Source organism: Bacillus rossius, chromosome 7 (assembly GCF_032445375.1).
Source record: "Bacillus rossius redtenbacheri isolate Brsri chromosome 7, Brsri_v3, whole genome shotgun sequence".
Lineage (NCBI taxonomy): Eukaryota > Metazoa > Arthropoda > Insecta > Phasmatodea > Bacillidae > Bacillus > Bacillus rossius.
In genome coordinates this window covers 55,926,284-55,947,942 of record NC_086335.1, presented here as the reverse complement: position 1 = coordinate 55,947,942, position 21,659 = coordinate 55,926,284, and the positions used below count along the sequence as shown (strand labels likewise).

Sequence of the window (21,659 nt, the reverse complement as noted above, 5' to 3'; positions counted from 1 at the left end):
ACAATACCTCGTTCAAATAGTCCGGTAAAAATCCAAAGAATCACTTTTCCATAGACATACATAACCAAATATTGCCGTTTCTGAAAATAAATGATATTATACATAGAGCAAACAAAAATAAAATAAATCGTAAATAATAATAAATAATTAAACTGTCAAAACAAACATGTTGCAGTACAGATTTTGCCGCCCTTGTCAATTACATTGAACAGTGCTCTTTGACCTGTTCAAAACGGTGCAATGTGATTGGCACTTCCCTTTCTCCGTCGCACAATACACAACACTCTTCGTTGCCTAGCAACGCGCGCACCAAACGACAAACAAAAAAAAAAACAACTTGAGAGAGACTACCTCTCCTCGATTCGTTTTTTACCGTTGCGCGCCTGAAAATCGCGCCTTTTTAAACACTTTTTATCGGGTCGTCGCTGCTAACAGACCTGCGCGAAGAAGTTCACGGATTTTGCAGTGCAAAATCTTCGAAGGCTGGAACTGCTGCTGCTCTCCGACAGCTTCTGCCTTGAGCCGCTCCTGTTGAGAAGGACTCGGGAGGACTTACTTACTGTGAGTGTGATTCACTAAAGGGATTCGAAGGGGTGCAATGTACACGTGAGTCAACAATAGGACGTTCTCCAGGTCACGTCACGGCAGTGGGTCAACGTCCACCTGCGGTGATGACTGCATCCTGGCTGCGACTCCTCCTTCCTGCAGCGGACAGCGGCGTCGAGACGGCGCCTGTCCTCAAAACGACCAACAAACCTGGCCTGGTTCACCACGCGTCGACGGGGTCTGGCGTGGGGCGATGATGCTGTACCAGACAGCACGGCATCTGGCAATGCAGCTGACGTCATCAACTGCTGATGTGGCGGCGTCCAGCCGCCCTGCCTCACGACTACGCGCGAGACGGCGTCGTGGCGTCTGCGGTGCTGATTGCGTGGGGCGAGGTCACCACTTCCCACAAGGAAGCACTCGTCTATTCCCATCACTGTTAGGTACACAATCGTTGCGAACCGCACTACGTCTAGCTCACTCTGGTGTAACCTTCGCACCTGACTTAAGTATAGGTGTCCGGGTCTTAATCGATACCTTAATCACTATGTGCGTACTTGTACTCTTGCAAATACAAGTGTCTGCAGGCAATACAACTTGTGTACTTGCCGCGGAACACTATGACGTCACCGTTAAAACAAAAATATCTTAAATTAACCTTAAAATTCCTAGCTTAACATATAACATTCTCATTATTAACATCATTGTTAGAAAAAAAAATAAATAAATACTATTAATTATTAAATCTCAATTCTTGCATAACAATGCCTGGTTATCAATATCCATTAAATTCAATATTAGTACTTTGCTTGCTACTAACATATCACATTGTTAGTTCGTACTTGATTAGTATGCATCACAGTGCATTTGCTTGTTTGTGTTCTCATTTCATGAGATTTCATACATTTCACCACAACATTTCATTATAGCGTATCATTATTGAATATCAAACATCACATGTTTTGCTTTTCATTATAACATATTGATAGCTAACATAATTTATATTCATTACTCAATGTTTGTAACTTACATGTTTACATTTCATTATTAAAAATATTTGCATTTAACTATAGCATATTTAGCTTGCAATTTACATTTGCATTTCATCACACTTGTTAACATTTCATCCAAGAATATATATCATATCATGTACATACTGACAATTAATAGTTCATTGTTATGTTTACATAGTACATACTAGCAATTGATCATATAATATAACATTTATATATAACTATATATATATAATAACATTTACATAACATACCATTAACCTTTCATTATGTTTACAAGTTATACAATCAAAATTTCATAGCGTTTTTACACATTGTTTACATTATCTTCTCCTATACAGAGAAGTCGTTGGTTTACACAATTACCAACTTAGTAACTTTTTCAATTTCAGTCTGCTGTGCTCAGCTCAACAGCTGTAGAGGCTTTATCTTCCTCCTCTCATCTTCCATTACTGTGTTTTCATCCCGTAGCGGTCTCGCTGGGTTGAATAATGTTCACATTTCATCTCATCTTGGTTACTATCAGTAACACATGAGTCTTGTAATCTACTGAGGCTCCTGGCTTCAGTGTAGCTAAGGTTCCTTTTACAAATCAGCTGTTTCACAAACATGCTGTATCAGGATAGCTTTCAACATAGGGTATCACATGTTCAATATCTTTTTCATTTCTTTTTAAGAAAATTTTCTTGCTTCTTCAATTTTATAACTTCTGTTAGGCGAAGTTGCTTGTGGACACTTGTTTGCCGGAGTATCTTCACTTCTCGTGACAAAGGGCTTAGATCCTGAGTTTTTCAGATCCACATTCTTCGCTATTCTTCACATCATTCGAAGAATACTATTCAAGCAACTATGACAGTGATGCGAGTGAATAGTGTTGAGACGACGTAATTTTCTCGTATAGGGGCTTCTCCCAATAAATTCTTAAAAATCATCGATTTCAAATTTCAGTGTTTTCATTTCATAAAATATCAATGCCTTGACATCCAAAGTTTAATAAACTAAATATTTCAGCTAAATCTGATTGGATTTGTATGCGAAATGAGTGCATACTTTTCTAACCTGCATTCTGGGTAGAATGCAATCCTAAAGATCATTCTTTTCCCTAAATTCATCCCAGAAATGGTAATAAAATAGTGAAGTTTTAAAATCTTAGTGAGTTCTTCTATAAATATTAGAAAATTTAGTGATTTTCTATTTTTCATCATCAACATAACGACGCCTATTGGATTACTCAGCATCATCATTAAATCAAGGTAACCTGCATAATATTACTCTGCTTGTAGTTGCAAAGGGTTATGTGCTTTTAGAGATGCTTTGCATGCCAGTGTTTATATATGTCTACACAGCAGGATGGGGTATCATACCACCTAGTTACATCGACACTAAATAAGCTTAATTTCTTCTCGTTTGTTAGTACACAGTACATACAGCTTCACATAGGTATAGGCTAGTCTAATGTTGTATATATATGTCTTAGTGACATTTGAGTTCATACTCATACGAGGAATTGTGCAAGCCAACTGATACATAAACACAATACACATTGTACACAGGTAGCTTCACAGGCTACAATAACATCTGTATGGGTGGCATTTCACTTCACCTCAAATACAGCAATATAGCGGGAATTACACTTCCGCATAACCACAGGGTAAATATCTGCATAGGTGGCATTTTACTTCACCTTTACACAGAAACAAGCGGGAATTACACCTCCGCTTAACATTACAAATTACAGTGGCTGCACTACGCCTCACATGGCGTACTAGATCACATAATCACAGTGACATACACTTACTCCTCTGTACAGTTCAGATCCTTGGTCTGAAACTTACACTTAGACTGCTCTCAGCTGTTTATGGTACTACACCTTGTACCATCACGAGGCATTCGCAGCTTAGGTCGGTACTGCTTACATAGTAGTAGGGCTCTTGTATTCCCTTAACTGCGTTATATTATAACGGCCTACTGGTCGGCCTGTTGCTGGCTCTGCTAGTGCATAGCAATTCTCTTGTACTATGTCTGTGATGACATAAGGACCTTCAAATAACAAAAACAATTTCTTGGTTACATGTTCCCAGGCCTTGCTTACCGGAGTTGTTTTCTTCAGTACCTGGTCTCCAATTTTAAATTTTGCTAATTTTGATGCTGGTTTCCTCTTGCGTCTGATGTCAGCTTCTGCTGTCAACTTCCTCTTCACTAGAGCTTCTACCTCTTCTCCTGTAGGTAGTTTTTCCTCTTCATTAGGGGTGTGTTCACATCGGGGTAAATATTTCGGGTTGATCGCCACCGATCTATTCAGGCTCATGGCTTCTCCAGGGGTAACTCCAATAGAACCATGTACAGTATGGTTAATAACGCACTCTACATATGGCAACTTATCTCGCCATGATTGCTGCGAGTTATGGCATAGCGTACGTAAAAGACTCCCTATTGACTTCATGAGTCTTTCCACAGGGTTACTTTGTGGATGCCGTACACTGATGGTTGTAGGTATTGCACCTAATTTCCTGACTCCTGTTTGCCACAAATCACTGGTAAACTGGGTACCTCTGTCTGACAATACCACTTTAGGTAAACCAATTTCTTCAACGAAAGTTTTTAATTTTTGCATAACTGCTTTTGCAGTTGGGTTCACAATTGCATACAATTTTGTGAATTTTGTGAAAACATCTTGCATCACAAAAACATACTTAACACCTCCCTTTGACTGTGGTAGGGGGCCAAATAAATCAACGGATAATAATTCCAATGGTGCTGTTGGAATAATGGGCTGTAATTCTCCATGCAGGTGTTGTCCAGGTGGTTTCACCTTCTGACATAGGTCACAGGCACTTGTGACCTTACTTACGTAGCGTGACATGTTAGGCCAATACACTTGTCTCTTTAATGCTTCAATGAGCTTCTTGCTCCCTACATGTCCCAAGGCTACATGTAGTTCCCAGGTGATTGGTTGCCTCAAATCAGCTGGTATCACTGGTTTCCAGTGATCTTCGAAAATGACTCTCTTCCTTGACTGGGCAAACAAAACATTTTCTGCTGACAAGCAGAAATGCTGGTGAATTTTACTATCAGCTGACTGCTTCTGCAGCTGGTTGATGGTGTTTTTGCAGTACTCATCTGCTTGTTGTTTACATTTTATATCCTTCAGGATATCTCGGAGTTTATGGTTGGTTTTAAATATTTCTGTGGATGCTGGTGCCACTAAAAATTCCTTCTGTCGTTTTGATGTAGATGGTGAACTTTCTGGTAGTTCATGCAGGCGACTTAGGTAATCTTCAGTGGTGTTGGCAGATCCCTTGATATGATGTATATGAATATCATATTCCTGCAGTAGCAAAAACCATCTCGTAAGGCGGCTACCAAATAACTTGCCTGCCTTAAGGCATGTTAACGCCTGGTGATCTGTTAACAATTTCACTGTTTCTCCAAGTAGCAGATCCCTGTACTTCTGGAGTGCCCATATAATGGCCAGAGCCTCTCGCTCTGTAACAGTGTAATTTCTCTCTGCTTTGTTGAGAGTACGACTAGCCATTGCTACAGTCTTTTCAATTCCATTTTCCTCCTGTGCAAGCTTACAACCTAGGGCTGTGTCAGAGGCATCTGTGTATAACAGAAATTCCTTCCCTTGGGTTGGATGGTATATGACGTGTTCAGTCAGGAACAAGTTTTTCAAGCTGATGAAGGCTTGCTCGTGCTCTTCACTCCACATCCATGCCTGACCTTTCTTCAATAGGCTGAACAGTGGAACTGCACACTGTGCAACTTGGTTGGAGTATATCCTGTAAAACCCAATTATTCCAAGAAACGCTCTTAGCTGTTTCACGTTCCTCGGTGTAGGAAACTCTTGGATGTTCTGCAGCTTGTCTGGGGCTGTCTTAATGCCTTCAGGTGTGAGGATGTGTCCTAAAAAGGGTAATTCCTCTCTGCAGAAAACAGATTTTCTAATTTTCACAGTCATGCCTGCCTCTTGCAATTTGTGCAGTACAGTGGCAACATGCTGCATGTGCTCTTCAAAATTTGATGATGTTATTAATATGTCATCGACATACGCCCTTGCAAATCCCTGACACTCGGGTCCTAAGGTTGCGTCTAGACATCTCGTAAAGTCAGCCACTGCGTTACACAGTCCAAACGGCATAACTGTAAATACATACTGCTGATTCCTGAACAGAAATGATGTATATTGGCAGGAATTAGGCTCTAATGGTATCTGCCAATAGCCTGACGACAGATCCATGGTTGTGAGATACTTCACACCTTGATACAATCTTAAAATTTCTGCCGTTTGTATAGGACTTTCCCTGTCCTTGACTGTAATTTTGTTGAGCTCCCTAGCATCGAGACACAGTCTTACTGTCCCGTCTCGTTTACTCACACAAACTATGGGGTTAGCATAGGGGCTTGCTTCTCTCCTGATTACATTCCAATCAATCATAAGTTGTAGGTAGGCTGTGGCTTCCTGAACGTACTTCACCGGAATGGGATAGCATTTGCGGTGGTACGGTGCCTCCTCATTTATTTTAATTTTCGCTTGGTAGAATCTGTTTCTGCCTGGCTTGTCAGAAAATACTGACTGAAAATTGGCCAGTACACCAAACAGTTGTTGCAGCTGACTGGGTGATACACTCTTCACCTCCTGTAGTGACTGTCTTATGTCTTCAAGTGATGCCTGAAGTTGCTCACTTGCTTGTGCATTGTATATGTGCCTGTGCATAGGTTCACTGTACAATATTCCCACAAAACTTTCCCTCACATGCCACTTGCCTGTGAGTGTGACTGGAGTTTCACAGTCATTTGAATGAATTTTACATAGTTTAAAATCTATCACTACACCAAATTGTGATAGAAAGTCGGTGCCTATTATTAGCGGTTTTGCTAGGCCTTTCACAACTAGTGCAGTCATGTCTTTCGGTCTGCCTAGGCCGTGTACTGTTATCAGTACCTGTCTGTTTACAATAGGGCTTGCCCTTGATGTCACTCCAATTATCTTGAGTGCTGGTACTGGTATCTTGGGTAGTATGATGCCCTGATGCTCGAGGTAGTTCACCAACTCCTCACTGATACACGTGACTTCAGCGCCACTGTCAATTAATGCATCCACGTTGCATTCTTCAATTTTTAATGTCACATGTGGACAAACTGTACAAACTTGATGAACCCTATTTTCATCATTTTCATTATAGAGAAAGTCCCTTTCACTTTCTCTTAGCATAACAGTGCATATAAATTTATCGTAGCTGATGCAGCTGTAAATTGGAGTTTTGTCGTTATGTACCCCTGAGCCTGAATAGTGGGTTTCTGTTCGGGGCGATCCAACTGAAACCCGTTCTAGTTTAACGTGCCCTGGTTGGCACGTCCATCTGGAACACGTTGTTGTTGTTCTTTGTGGTTCCAATTACTTGGTCCTGCGACGCTGGACACTGCAGCCTTGAACTCGGCTGCTACCGGGTTCACTTCCCCTCTCTGGTAGTATGCAGCTTGATGTCCTGGATGCTGCGCCTGGAATGGTGGTGGAAATGTCGCGTTCTGGTAGCGTTGCTTGTTTCCAGAGAACTGGCTATTATGGGCTTGGCCGCCATGATTCTCTGTCGTCTGGGGGGAATAATGGTGGGGTGGCATTCGGGTTTCTTCGTGCCGGCCCTGGTATCGAGGTTCCTCCGTCTTGCGGTACTTCCTCGCGTACTCTCTCTCGTCTTCAGACGAGGATCTTGGGCGTCGGTCACGGGACTCCCTGGGAGGCCGTACTTCAGGCGAGTAGGAGCGGCGGCGGTTGTCGTTGCGGTCGTCCTTCCTCTTGCGCTGGTACATCTCTTCGTCGCTATGATAGTTCCTCGTATTTGACCACCAGGTCTTCCTCTTGTTGTAGGGGCCTTTGCGTTGGCTCATAGCGTACCGGCCATATGAGCTTTGCTCTCTGCCCTTGGGTTGCCACGTCATAGTGTGGACAGCTGCCTGACGGTTGTCCCTTGGCTTGTTGTCCCTGTTTTGCCAATAGTTATTCAGGGGTGGCTGGCGGTTCTGCTGGGGTACCCTCTCGTGGTCCTCCTTGGGTGCTGGCGTCCTGTCCATTTTCTCCAGCTTGTCGTAGTTCAGGAGCCTCTCTCTGAACTCTGTGACGTCTCGGTACGTCAGGCCGGACAACTGCTTTTGGTAGCGCAGCGGCAACTGAGTGAGTATTGCCGCTACGAACTCCTCGTCCGTCATGGGCAAGTCGAGGTATCTAGTTTTCTCAAACATTGTTGAGAGGTGGGCTTCCAGCGTTGTGCCCTTCCTGGGGTCATACCTCTCAGTATGGAGCTGGGCACGCAGATTGCTCTGAATGCGCAGACTCCAATACTGCTGGCGGAACATGGCCTGGAAGTGATTGTAGCTACTGGTGGTTGCACTCAGCATTTCCCACCAGTAGAAAGCCTGCCCTTTCAACGCACTGTTGAGGCATTTTAGTACCTCAGCCTCGCTGAGATTGAACGTGGCCGCATATTCCTCAAAGCGCTTCAAGAACCGTATAGGGTTCTCGGTAACCCTTCCTGAAAACGTGGGCATGGCCTCTGCCCAATGCTTGGCCGGGTGGTGGATCAGAGTAGCAGGGTCCATACTCGACGTGTTTACAAACGTCCTGCTACTTGGCCGATGAGTGATGGGGGTGACACGTGACGGTTCCTGGGGCAGGTGCTCAGTGTAGCACTCGGTGCCGCCCTGTTGCTTGCTTGTGGTGGGCAGTGTTGGAACAGTAGGTCCATGGCACTCGCTTGCCTGGGCCTGGCCTATACTACCAGCTGATGCAGCTGTAGGGCTCGGTTGGACAGATAGATTTTCAAACCTGTCCCTCAGCGTAGCTGTGGCCACCTCGATGTCACCAAGCCTACTCTCCAGGTGCTGGATGTGCTCACGCACCTCTTCCCTGGCGTTGGCCTGTCCTCGATGCTCGTTGGCCATCATGTTCCTCAGGGACGTGACGTGGGATTCCAACCCATCTACCCTGCTGTTGTATTGGGAGACCTGTTCGGCTATCTGCTGAATCTCCTCATGTTGTTGCAAGAGTCTAACCTCGATGCTGTGCTCGAGATTCCTTAGGCTGGCATTGTTCTGTTCCATGGCAGCATTGGTCTGTTCCAATCCAGCCCTCAACTCAGCCGTGAGATTGATGTTATTTTGCTCTAGTTTTTCAGTGAGAGCAGTGTTGTTTTGCTCTAGTTTTTCAGTGAGAACGGTGTCGTTTTTTTCCAATTTAGAGTCGTTCTGCTTCATCTGAGCATTTGTCTGCAGCAAGATCTGCATCAGTGACTCTAGTGTCACTGGTGGTGGAGTAGGAGTGCTATCCTGGGGTGCAATTGTGTGTAGGACAGTGTCATTTATGTTTTCCTGCTCCATGATTAGGGGAGATGTGAGCCGCCCTAACCTTTCCTCACAGGTGACTACAGGCGAATTCCCTGCAGATGATGAAGGATTCGACTCACTGCTTGAGGTTTGTGCAGTAGCATACTCCTCCCCTACACTTCGTGATCTTTCTCTAAGAAAGTATTTGTTTTGTTCGTCGGCCATAGTGGTGTGCAAGGAAGTAATTGAAAAAAATAATGCGTTACACAAATAGTGCACTTGCACACAGTACTCGGATGGTACAGAATTTACACAAAAAAATTGTTGAGGTGTCCCTTAACCTCAAAATCGGCCCCACCGTATGGGCTCCAAATAAATATGTGCGGGAACCTTCTTAGTTGTTTAGGCCCCGCTAGGGTAGCCAATTAAATATGTAGAGCTACTTTCGTGCTGCTTAGTAGGCTCCACACACACACTTAAACGTTGGGCTGAATAAAACTGTGTAATAAATTAGATTTCTTAAATTGTGTGACTCTTCACTGGTAATGTTGACATAAGGTAAGTCACAGTTAGGTGTTATTTGATTGATATGGAACATACATAAATACACACTGGAGTAGGTGGAATTACAAATAACACAACACAACACTGTGAATATTAAATATAGAATTATTTTATTTCCAATGTAAAAACGATTTAAAAGATTTCAATCTTATTAATATATTTAATTATTATTCATATCCAAAACAACAACCTAACTTAACGGTGACATCATAGTAATTCAATAAAAGTTCAATTACCAGGAGTTATGTTGCGCACATTTAAATATTTTCAAAAGTCTTAATTCGGGTTCGTTGACACTACACAGTTTTTAATTAATGTTTTTTTTTTTTAGGGAACTTAAATCAATTTACCTCGGCTAGATAGGTTCAAAATCATCGGCAGAGCTCAGAGCCTCTCATCTATAGGACCACTGAGTCTGTTAATTAATGTGTAAATTCGTAAAATTTATGTCCAAGTATTATTTAAATCCTCTATAAAGTCAATTTAATTCATGAAATCAATGTTTATAATAAGTTTCGGCGACGATGTGACGTAAAAACGGGAGTTTCGTGATTCGTGCATAAGATTAGGGCACAAAAAATCTGGGCACTTTTATTACTCACGTTAATCACTCCTATGATATTTATCTTTTTAGATAAATCCTATTTAAATGTTCTGAACTCCCTAATGGTTCATAATTATCATCCACTATCCGGGATGCCTGATGCTAGATAGCTAATTTTCAGGATTTAAATTCGCCGACGTCACGAAGTTGCCGCTCATTCAGCTGGCCATTGTAGAACTCTCTTTCTTACTAGTTTCCTCAAAATAACCAGTAAGACTCACTTTTAAATGGTGGCCCGTGATTGGCCAAAAGGACCGTTTCAGTTACCTAATTTCTTACCGAAAACGTAAACTCCGAACGCAACAATTGCGCGGATAACAAAATTTCACTTAAAATTCAAATACATAAATATTAAAATTAATAATTTACATAATAAAATTACGGCGTTAATTTTACCGTTTACAGTTTTCAAGTCCATTAGTCCTTAGAGGGGTATCAACAATACCTCGTTCAAATAGTCCGGTAAAAATCCAAAGAATCACTTTTCCATAGACATACATAACCAAATATTGCAGTTTCTGAAAATAAATGATATTATACATAGAGCAAACAAAAATAAAATAAATCGTAAATAATAATAAATAATTAAACTGTCAAAACAAACATGTTGCAGTACAATAATTATGTTGTTTGAGAGGTTTTTACATAAATAAAGAGTGGATTACTGTGAAATTATTAAAATAGCTTTTGAAGCAACGTACCAAATTCCTGTAAATATGGCGTCTTCGTGCGTGTTCGGCAATGTTCATTTTACAACAAACAAATATTGTGGAAAGACAGTTGGCAGCCGTGAATTTCCAAACATTATTTCCGAAATGTTTTGTAAACGTAAACAATCGTTCTGAAAATAGCTGTGATATTTTAGTACAAATTTTCCGTTAAAAATCTGAAATTAAATTAACGTAAATGTTAACACGCGATTGTACACAAAGTACAAATATGATATGTGTAATAAAATGTTTCCATTTTTAGATGCTTCAACATTCACATTTTTACTTAAGAACAAATATTTTAATTTTCAACGTTAAACAATTGTGAATTACTGCAATATTGGGTGGATTTATCGTTTTCCCCGTGTGAGCTAACGAAGTTTTTGTTAGTATAAAAATCATTAACAATTTGTTAAAAAATGTTTCTACTGTAGCTTTCAGCTTGGAACTAATGTTTGCGGTGCTGACGTCTTTTGGGCGAAAATAAGGCGACTTCCAATTTTCTCATTTCTCGTTTATGTAAAAATGGTCGCCTTATATTCGGACCAATATTTGCATCAAATATAAAATAGATAACAATTATTAAATATTATTATATATGAAATATAAATTCATGTCCTCAATAACTCTTAAAAATACTAAGTGAACTTTTTTTTGTGGTTTCATTCACAGAAAATATCTTCTATAAACTAAATATATAAAAACCCACCATTGTTCAGTGTAGTAACATTATATATATATATATATATATATATATATATATATATATATATATATATATATATATATATATATTACAACTATTCGACTTCGAAACTATTCGCATTCTATTCAAAAATTTTACTATTCGATTCAAAATTATTCGACCATCAAAATCCACTATTCGCACACCCCTAGTTCTAATAAATCTTCTTTCTTCAGTAAAAACTGCCCAAATAAATTCATACTTAACCTCAAAATTTTACACCATCACAAACATTTCCAATGACCATTTTCATCATTAATTATTTTTTAAGTGTTTATGAATGTTGCTAATCAGGTTTTCTTTTAGCTGAGCCGATCTAAATTGTAATAAAGGATATTATAGGAGAGGTAATAATATAAGATGTGTTAACACTTAATACACACAAAGTTACTTAAAGATGAGAAAACTCCTAGAAAAACTATTGAAGGCCTGAAAATTTAAGTATAAGTATTAAATATGGCAAAACCAAATGTCAGAGTGTACTCATGGGATATTTTGAAAAGTGTGCAATTGAGAGCAGCAAACATTTACAAAGTGATTAAAAATTTCAAACAACCTTTCTCTTACAAAGCACTATTTCTAAAGTTTAAATGACACATGCTGTTAATTTTGTGGTTGGAAAACCAAGTTGATAATGTTGCTAAAGAGGATGTCTACACATCTAAAAATAAAATTAATAACTATGAATACCTAAGGCAATTGCTTGATTTCAAAACCACTCACCTCAACTGATCTGGTTTCTTCGATAGCTGGGGGGTTGGAAAAAGCTTATCTTTCTTGGCCTAAAAATTAAAATCTGCGATCAAATACAGAATTTGTAAAAATTAGAAATGGTCAAATAACAACACTGTGTATAGTAGTGCTAAAATTATCTACGTTTTTTTTTCAGTAAGCCAGTCAACGTAGCACATCAAATGGCACAAAAATTCAAGAAATTGTTTTATAATTTTGTCATTTCACCTCTAACTTCTTTTTAAACTCACAATCACATGTTCACATTGCTGAAAAACCTGAAACACTCATATTATTCACAAAAAAAAAATCTTTAAAAAATGTAGTGAACATACTAATATACCTAAGTATTAAACTTTAATTAAAATTGACATGCACCTAGTTGAACCTAATTGCATCTCACCTATTATTCCTACAACATGATTTATAATTTTATTTTACCTTTTGACATTCTGACATCTTCTCCAACTAGTCTTATCACTGAATTGCCTTAATCATGGCTGATGACACAAGTCCTAAAGTATAACGCTTGGTGTTCCGATGTGACAGACCCACTACTCACCAAGGTTACATAAATATGAATAAAAGTATGTTTTCACCGAAAGCCCTGTTCACTGTGAGCCCATATCAACAGTTAACTTATTTGGTATAGTTATATGTAACTAAAGAGAAGTTTGTATTAAAAATAAAATGTTAATTTCATTTTTTATAAAATTTTGATATCAGTAATTTTTTGTATTCAGGTCTTTAGTAGCAATGTTCTAGCTAGTGGGCCATTCCATGGAACCAGACTTCAAAGTTTGGGCTATTTTTCATACATCAAGTACTAAATTTTTATTATAATAAAACATCAACAGTACTTTACTTCAAGCAGTATTTCCTCTTTGTATTGAAGTTATGCATTTGTTATTTAACCTTTCTGAACTATGTTTATGTAACTACGAGACAAGGAAACACAATTACAAGAAAAAAGACGCACATTTTATAGCTCAATTTTGAACAGTGAATTTCATAGCACAATTATTTAATTTTAATTTATTTTCAATCATCCATTTTAAATGCATACCTGGGTCACTGTTAAAAGTTCCAATATTTCCCCCAATTAAACTGACAGAGCACAGTCAGTTTGTGCCTGTATGCGTGGGACGTGGTGGGCTTAAACATTATCCAAGGACGTATACATCACTGATGATTAGGGGCAAGCATAATTCGTGAAAAGATTCTGAGACTAGCTGAAAGTCAAAACACTGTAGCATCGTCTGTTTCGTGATTGTGAGTGTTTCTTTCAGGAACATGTTGATTGTTACAACATCAATCACAGTAATTCAGTGCGGGAGGAAACGCAAGCCGAGTGGCTCAGTCAAATAAGTCAACGACTTCTCTCACAGACAGCCGCCAATCACAAGGAAAAAACCGCTGGCGCGGGTATGCCTTGTTGCAATCTAATAGACGTTCAGATTGTTTTCACGAAAAATGCCTGCCCTTATTGATGATTGATAGCCAAACAGGAATGAGCACAATGCAACAGGCAGCTCACGTCGGGTAATTATTTATTTGGTGTGCCGAGAATAACAAATTGTTGTAATTGATGGCGAAAATCACATGTTGTTCATTTGATATGCTAACTGGTTGAATTTGGCACCACACTTTAATAGTGTGGTTACACCACGTTTCAAGTCTTGCCTGGTTATTTTGTAAACTCTTCATGTGCCGCAAAGCAGTCCTACTACTTTTAGCGAATGTCCACTCCAGCCGGGGAAGTTTATTAAATTCTATTAAATGAAGCTTTCTTTTAAACGTAATTGAAAGCTGTAAATATTGGTATCTTTACCCACACCCCCACCCTTACCCAACTCAATAAAAAAAAATTATGTACATGATTCCATATCTGTGTTGTTTGTGAGAATTAATAAATAGCAATGAGCACAACTGTGAAATATAAACAGATACAGATTCACTTAAATGTAATGATAGTACAATAGTAGATTGTCTAATTATAGGTATGACAATAAATTATATTTTCCTGTATAGTGCACATTTTTAATACCTAAAGCAAAATCCACAATTATTAAAAGGATTGGGAACACAGACCACTAAATTGACAGTTTTTGTTTAGGGAATGCTTATTGGAAATGTATACCTACATTTGTATACCAAAAGTGCAAGTGGATCTTAAACCATTATAAAAGTCTTACTGGACAAACATTGATGAAAAATAAAATTGTACTGCACTTACAAAAGCTTGCAGAGGTGATGTGAGTGTAGCTGCTACGGCTGTTTTCTCAATCTTCACTCTGCCAGAATCACCCAATGGAAGTATCTTCTTTCGGCTGCTGTTGAAACATTCATCCAAACCAAAAAAATTAATTCTTTCTGTACACTTTAACACCAATAAAATAAATTGTCAAGAAGGTACTAACTGTTAAGTTTGGAAATATGACAGCTACTAACAAAACGTGAATCTAAGTACATTATGTAATCAGACAACATTGGCGATAACAGTGAACTAGACCATGAGAGCAAAATTTTTAAAAAAAGTTTACTGTGCCCTTAAAGCATGCTCAGCTAAACACGCAATAACTTTGACCCTTAAAAATTGGTTGAAAGCATAAAAAAATTACTACCGCAACACACAAAATCTCAAGATAAACACTTTTTGAACTTGAGAAAGATGGTAACTAATTTCAATACATTGCTATAGAAACAAATAAAATTAAAACTAAGTCATCTCTAATGCACTGCTCACTGTCAACAAACTTACCTTAACTGATTTGGTTTTCTTGATGATTGGGAAGATGCATTTGTCTGCTTACCATCTTTGTTTACCTAAAATGCAAAACTATGTTCAAAACAGTCTCAATGAAGTGACATGTATGTATGTGTGTATATATGCGTGTGTGTGCGTGCACGTGCATGTGTGTGTGTGTGTGTGTGTGTGTATAAACATGTACATTAAATGCATCTAATGTGCCCAGGAAGAAATCTATAAGATAAAAAAAAATATCAACCATTTATTTATTATAATTTCCTTGATATTCTTTATATGATACTATATTTCAAGTCAATGACAACAGTGCATTATAACCATCACAGGAATTAGAATGGACATTATCCATCCAAGACAATAGAACCCCCCCCCCCCCCCACACACACACACACGTGCGCACGTGCACGCGCACGCACACACACACACACACACACACACACACACAGAGGAAGTAATGGAAACCCTGGTAATCTGATCATTATCTTTTGACATTTACACATTAAAGTGGACGACTCTCAATGATTCCTGAATCATTCATGATTTTCATCTGTCAACTCAACACCCTGCATGTCTTCATAATATTTTTTCCAGTTGTATGCCACCAACTGACAAGAAGGCTAAAACTTTGGAGAAAAACTATCTTTTCAAGATAAAATTGTTTGACAGTCACATAAGCTAAGAACTAATTTTTTTTTTCATTCTGATGTTCATTTAAATATATTTTTGAGTTAACATATGTTATTACACTTCTTTGCCTCTGTTGGAATTTGTTTCAAATATCAAACTTCAAAACATGTTCAAACACTATTTAGAAACGCGCTACGGGAGCAGTTGAGCATATTGATAAAATTTAAAACCTTATATAATAAGCACCATGCCTAGCTAACATTTTTTAGGTCATAATTATATCAGTCTGTTGAAAGTTGAAAGTTAAAAGTTAGAAAGGTTTGGCGGATGGATGGATAAAATTTTCCAGACCTTCTGATTGGCTTGAAATAGCATGATTGTTGGACGGATGGGAAACGGATGGATGCGGTGAATCATTTGAGTTCAGTTTTAGAGATAAATAAATAAAGCTGGGCAAGTGTGTCACACACATATCTAAATGGAAAACAGATGATACGGTATACTAATTTTCTTATTAAAAGAAAAAGTAAAAAGGTACTTGTAATGTCTGACTCCACAGCAAAAGATATAAAAACTTTGAGGCAAAGTTACAAAGCATTCAGCGAATCATCAATTTCACTATAGACGTATCATGTGATTTTAAAAAATGTACTTCGCAAATTCAAATTTGGAAGAAAAAAAAATTTCTTTACAAATTCATTATATGATTTTGCCATCAAGCATCAATTCATAGTTAGGTTTATATCCAGTCAAACTGACAGCATTAAAAAGTATATTTAATGAATTGCAAGCCATTGCAAAAATAACTGTCACAATATGTTAGTTATATGCAATATTAACTTCCTCAGATATTCCTCATTTCTTAACTAGAGTGAATCGTTAGGTTCACAGTAAATTTAATTTTCCTTAATGGTATAAAGGAAATGGGAAAATAAAATACAAAAACTTGTTTCAATCTTGTGGAGAAAGGTTGTGTAATGGTCAAACCCTGAACCAGTGTTCCAACGACCAGTGTTTAAATACTGGTCTAGCGATCCTGATTTTATTTTCCCATGCTTCTCGTGTAATTACTCCAAACAAATGCTGGAATGGTTCCTTAGTGTCTGTAATTGATTCCTCAGCCAATATACCTGTTCTGTAAAGTTGTGTGTAACTGTGAAAACATGTTAATCCCAAAATTTTTATTTAAAAAAATAAGTCTCAATATTAAACAGTAAATTTTGTAGTCCAGTCTTGAGTAGAGTATAACACAGTCTGGAAGGTAATTTTAAATCCATAGATGTTTGAATAAAGTCACCTCCTTTCATGAAGCTCAGTCAATTATTGTATGACAAACAAATTTAACATTGCTATGACATCTACAATATACAAAGTTAAACAAAAAAAACCTTTATCCTAGCATTGCCCATTTACTGAACCTACTATACTAAAGTTTCTTCATAGGAATTACCAAACTACGATGTGGCTAACCTGCGTAACCAACCGTTCACGTGATTTCACAGTATTTATAATGTCGCTATACTAACCCAACCGTCGACAATATTTTTGGGTATTTCTTATGTTACTAACGTAACCTATGAATTGTCCGTTACCAAGTTATTCAAACACTATTTTAATTAAATTTAAAAAAAAAAAAAAACTTTCTTAATTGAATGACATTTGAACAAACAACCAACAAACAAAACATATACAGATGTTAATTTCAAAGGAATTTTGATAAGCATATGTGAAAATACTACACCTGTATGGCAGATGACCAATTTACTTGTAACTTAACACACCCGTCGGTTCAAGACCTACAACAGATTGAAATCTCGCAAAGCATGCCATTAGCATAGTTCCATAAGACAGAAAATGTTGCAAATAACTGTGTTTAAGCTACCTTTGTTTTAGAGTCGCCACACAGCACGGCCTTGCAGTTCTCCTTGTTGCAGGAGCTCAGCGGAGAGTACACACTGTGCTTAACCACGCCCACTTTGAACACTGGCTTGTCCAGTTTCTTCTGGAGCCGCTGTCTATCCTCCTTCTCCTTCTTCCAGCGCTTCAGGGCCTCGAGGCGGCTAACATTCCTGCGGACTGCAACATATACAACATGGGTAGGTAACCATGGGTGTAGCTTCAAATGTAATTATTTTCTTAAAAACACTGGATATTAAGTCAGAACCTTCCATTTTACTGGTTGATTTGACATGAAAAAACTCTCAACTAGTACCTTGAATTTCTGCCACTAACAAATGTTGGTTTAAACCATTGCGAAATAGCATACTTTTTTTTTGTTTAGTTACATACAAGTAATTTTAGCTTAATGTAGTACATCAATGCCACACCTTACATTAACCCCTCACTAGTCTCTTTGTTCTCAAAAGAAAAATATAACGACCTTCAATATGTCACAGTTAGTGCCACCAGCTATTGACTGTTACTAGTAAGTTGGTAGATAAGTTATGTTGATTATGTTAGGCAAGCTGGAGTTTATGACTTTTTTTCTTTCTTTGCAATCCTAAAGTATCTGGACTTTCACACCACATTATTGAAGGAATCAACAGCAGGTCTTTGAATTGAAATTGGTTTTCACTTGAAATGGAAAAAAATTAGGGAAGGAAACATATTAGGGTACAAAGGTTTTGGCCCCCGCCGTAACGTAACGACATTAAACATCCGTCTTTTTGAAACAGTCTCTGCTATGTGTTTTCCTAAAGATATCTAGGAAACCACAGGATCAAGTTGCAGCTAATCTCAAGTAAACAGAAGGGCAACAATAACAACCAACAGGCAAATCTCTCGTGGAAAACAGTCTCAGCTATGCTAAAGCGCAACATGGCGACTGTTGTGTTACCGCACTTATTGATGGTAATTTCTTAGAAACCACTATGAATTTTGAAACATTTTCAGGGTAAATAGAGAAACAACTGTAGTATTCAAAAACGCAACGTTTGGGATTTATAATTATTTTTACGGAAAAGCTGGACCTGTACAATTTACCTTAAAGTATTTTTAAGGGAGTAACATAACCTAACCAACTGTTCACATTATTTTAACATAATCTAACCAATTGCCCATTCCACTTTAAATTAAATTTGAAAGTAGCTCTCCTAACCCAAACAACAACTCTCACAATATCAGTATTTTAATATACAAACCTAACCTAACCTAACCACTCATTAATATTAACTGATTCACTGGTCCTGTTGTTGCAGTTTGGCACAAGCTTGATAGCAAACAGACCTCCCTACTTTTTTCCAACACTTCTCGGATAAAGTGACCACATTCCATGCCCATACACATTTCTCATCCAAACTATATACCATTCCCCATTGTTCTCATAATCAGAAATTTCTTACCCCGTTCATTCTCGCTCTAAACTGGCTAACTTTCCTGCTTCTAAGTTCCCGTCTCTTACAACCATTTCCAGACTTTAGCCTCTCTGATACACCACTAACATCTGGTACATCCTCACCAACCCCTCTGCTATAAACCACTACATTCCCTTCACTCAATTAGCTGCACATTCTCCAGGTCCCTCTACTGGTAATAGTAAGATTCTTGCATTAAAAAGGCCAAATTATTGCAAATATCTCAGGAAATAAAAACAAATACTTTAGATTTTTTTTTCCAAAAAAAAATCTCCATTCTGAATTACATGTTTTAAATCAAATAAGAGATAAGTACATGTTTGGGTTCCTACCAACTCAAGTAAATCAAAATATAAATAATCTAAGTAGATCTTTTACATTTAAACTAATTAAACCTTTATATTTTCTTAGAGTCGCGGATTAACCATAAAAAAATATATTTTTATCAGCCTCCATTCTAGAAAATTACCCTAAAACTAATAAAAAATTACCTTCTTTTAAAACGGGAGGGTCTTCATTACTCGCACTCTCGTCTAAAGGTGAGTCGACTTCTGAAATTTGCCTGTGACTTTGAAATGCATTTTTTCTGCGGTTTTTGCGATCATCTAACAGCTGCTCCGCGCGTAGAAAACGCTTTGCGTCACTATCACCGAAACACAATCCTCGTTGCTTGTAAGAATCTCTAAAATCTCTCCTCGAAAATGACATCTTAAATTAAACTTGTTCAGACACTTATTTACAACTATATATATTCATCAAACACAAATGTTCTTTAGTTGTCAACAAAATTGAAGAACCTAGTTTGTTACTAAAATATAGTATAATATTTAAAATAGTCAAAAGACAATCTACGTCAAAGAACACACAATTACATCCAAAAATTCTAGTCAAATTTTCATAAAAACTAAAAATCTTCACAATAAACAAAAACCAACAGAAAGACCGGTAAACTTAACTGTGTAAAAAAATTCAAATATACCAAAGAAAATAGTACGTAAGACGACCGACAAAAACCAAACAAACTCTATCTTACGTATCTTTTACGTTTTATATATAAAATATATTATATAAATATGTAAAACAATTTAATTTCCAAAACAGACGTGGTATTTTTACTCATCGATTACGATGACATGCAGCATATTAGATATTTTAATGTCACTATTTTATACGCAGAATTTCGTTTTTAGATATTTTTAAAACTGAGGTTTTTTTTGGAGGGGGGTAGTATATAATTATTTTAAGATCTATAGACCATGGAAATATTTGACAGAACCGAAGGAGTAAAATCACTTTGCCAGTGTGGAGTTTCATCCCACAAAATTAAAAAGGTTTATTATCTTGGCAATGTCATAGAAAAGTACTATGTTTGGTAATAGTAATAAACTGTGTATTTTAAATAATCCTGACGTCACCCGACCGAAGGCCACCCTAAGGCTCGACCTGCAACCGCCAGTATCCGAGCCCGCTAACGGATTGTGCCCCTAGCCATGGCCCACCCGAGTCAGGCGAGCGCCGCGGAACATAGGTATAATCTGACGCCATCCCCGCTGCCTGTCCTGGAATTTGGTTAATTGAATTTATATAAAGTGAATTTAGTCTCAAGGGCGGGGATCCTGGCCTCGTGGCTGCAGGCAGGAACACGTCGACAAAGGGCCCCCCGGGCTGTTATGGCCTCCCAGGACGCCGCATCAGAGAAACACACACGTAAATTTAAGCATTTTATTCCGGTAGCACATGTTACAGAACGTTACATGAGGCACTGGCATGTGACTGGCCGTATCGTCGTCAACCTTCGCTCCGCCTACACGGCCCTCGAATAGCGGCACTGATTACGTCTCACGGTGTTCCGAAGACTGCTCCACCAAGGGGTGCAGGCTATTCTGAGCTACGGTGATAACGGTTCGTGGCTCGGCACGTCTGGTGCATAACATGTGGTAGTCCGTAATGCACTTACTGACTGGAATTGTTACTGTCTTGGTGAATCAACAATTAATACGACTGATACATGGACACGGTGATAACGACATGCACTATTCTAAAACACGCTAATTGACACTGAATAATTATTGGTACGTCCCGGACTCGAAGTGGGTACGGTCTTCAGGCTTCTAGTGATCACGGGGAGCGAGGTTTGTCCTCGTAGTGGCGGGGCCACGTTTAAACTGGGAACGGACACGACAGGGACCCGACGTGGTCTCTCGTTCGCGGCCGTGGTACGTCCCAGAGATTGAAGCGTTCGTACGTTAATCGGACGCATTTGGCGCAATGCCGCCCTGCGCAGGCAAAGTTCAAACTCCTCGTGGGGGAGGTCTTACAGAGTGAGGCGCAGGCACCTCGGCGGGTTGCCTTGAAATATAAATTACATATTACATTAAAGACCCGTAGCCGGGTCACACACTTTAATTATGGACCGCACGACAATTCATACGGCCGGTTAGGGCCGACCAGGAAGCTGAGGAAAGGTGATTCGGAGATAATTACCTATTGATGCTAAACGTGGTTATTGGCGCGAAAGTTGGATGCTCCCCGTGCGCGGGGCTGCCGGCCCTGGCGAGTGCTGGATGGCTACTGACGACTCTCCCTGGCGGCCGGGCCAGGGAAGGGAGGAAAACGCGTGGGAAAACGACGGAGCGCGGGAAGGCGATGCCGGCCAGTTTTTTGCACGGCATTAATTT

General features: G+C 38.7%; 1 protein-coding gene across 7 annotated transcripts in view; it reads right to left on the bottom strand.

Annotated features, from left to right (window-relative positions):
• The window catches only part of LOC134534077 (guanylate kinase-associated protein mars), a 38,899-nt gene extending 18,938 nt beyond the window's left edge, over positions 1 to 19,961 (bottom strand). For 2 of the 7 annotated variants that reach the window (XM_063372091.1, XM_063372095.1), the window contains exons 1-5: positions 19,473 to 19,961; positions 17,511 to 17,704; positions 14,996 to 15,060; positions 14,471 to 14,567; positions 12,226 to 12,284 (exon numbers count right to left, since the gene is read on the bottom strand). In XM_063372091.1, coding sequence (XP_063228161.1) covers positions 12,226 to 12,284; positions 14,471 to 14,567; positions 14,996 to 15,060; positions 17,511 to 17,704; positions 19,473 to 19,689 — 632 coding nt within the window. In that variant the 5' untranslated portion in view covers positions 19,690 to 19,961. The remainder of the gene's footprint in view (positions 1 to 12,225; positions 12,285 to 14,470; positions 14,568 to 14,995; positions 15,061 to 17,510; positions 17,705 to 19,472) is intronic. The other 5 variants (XM_063372098.1, XM_063372096.1, XM_063372093.1 and 2 more) reach the window with 4 other exon arrangements.
• Positions 19,962 to 21,659: the final 1,698 nt, after the last annotated feature.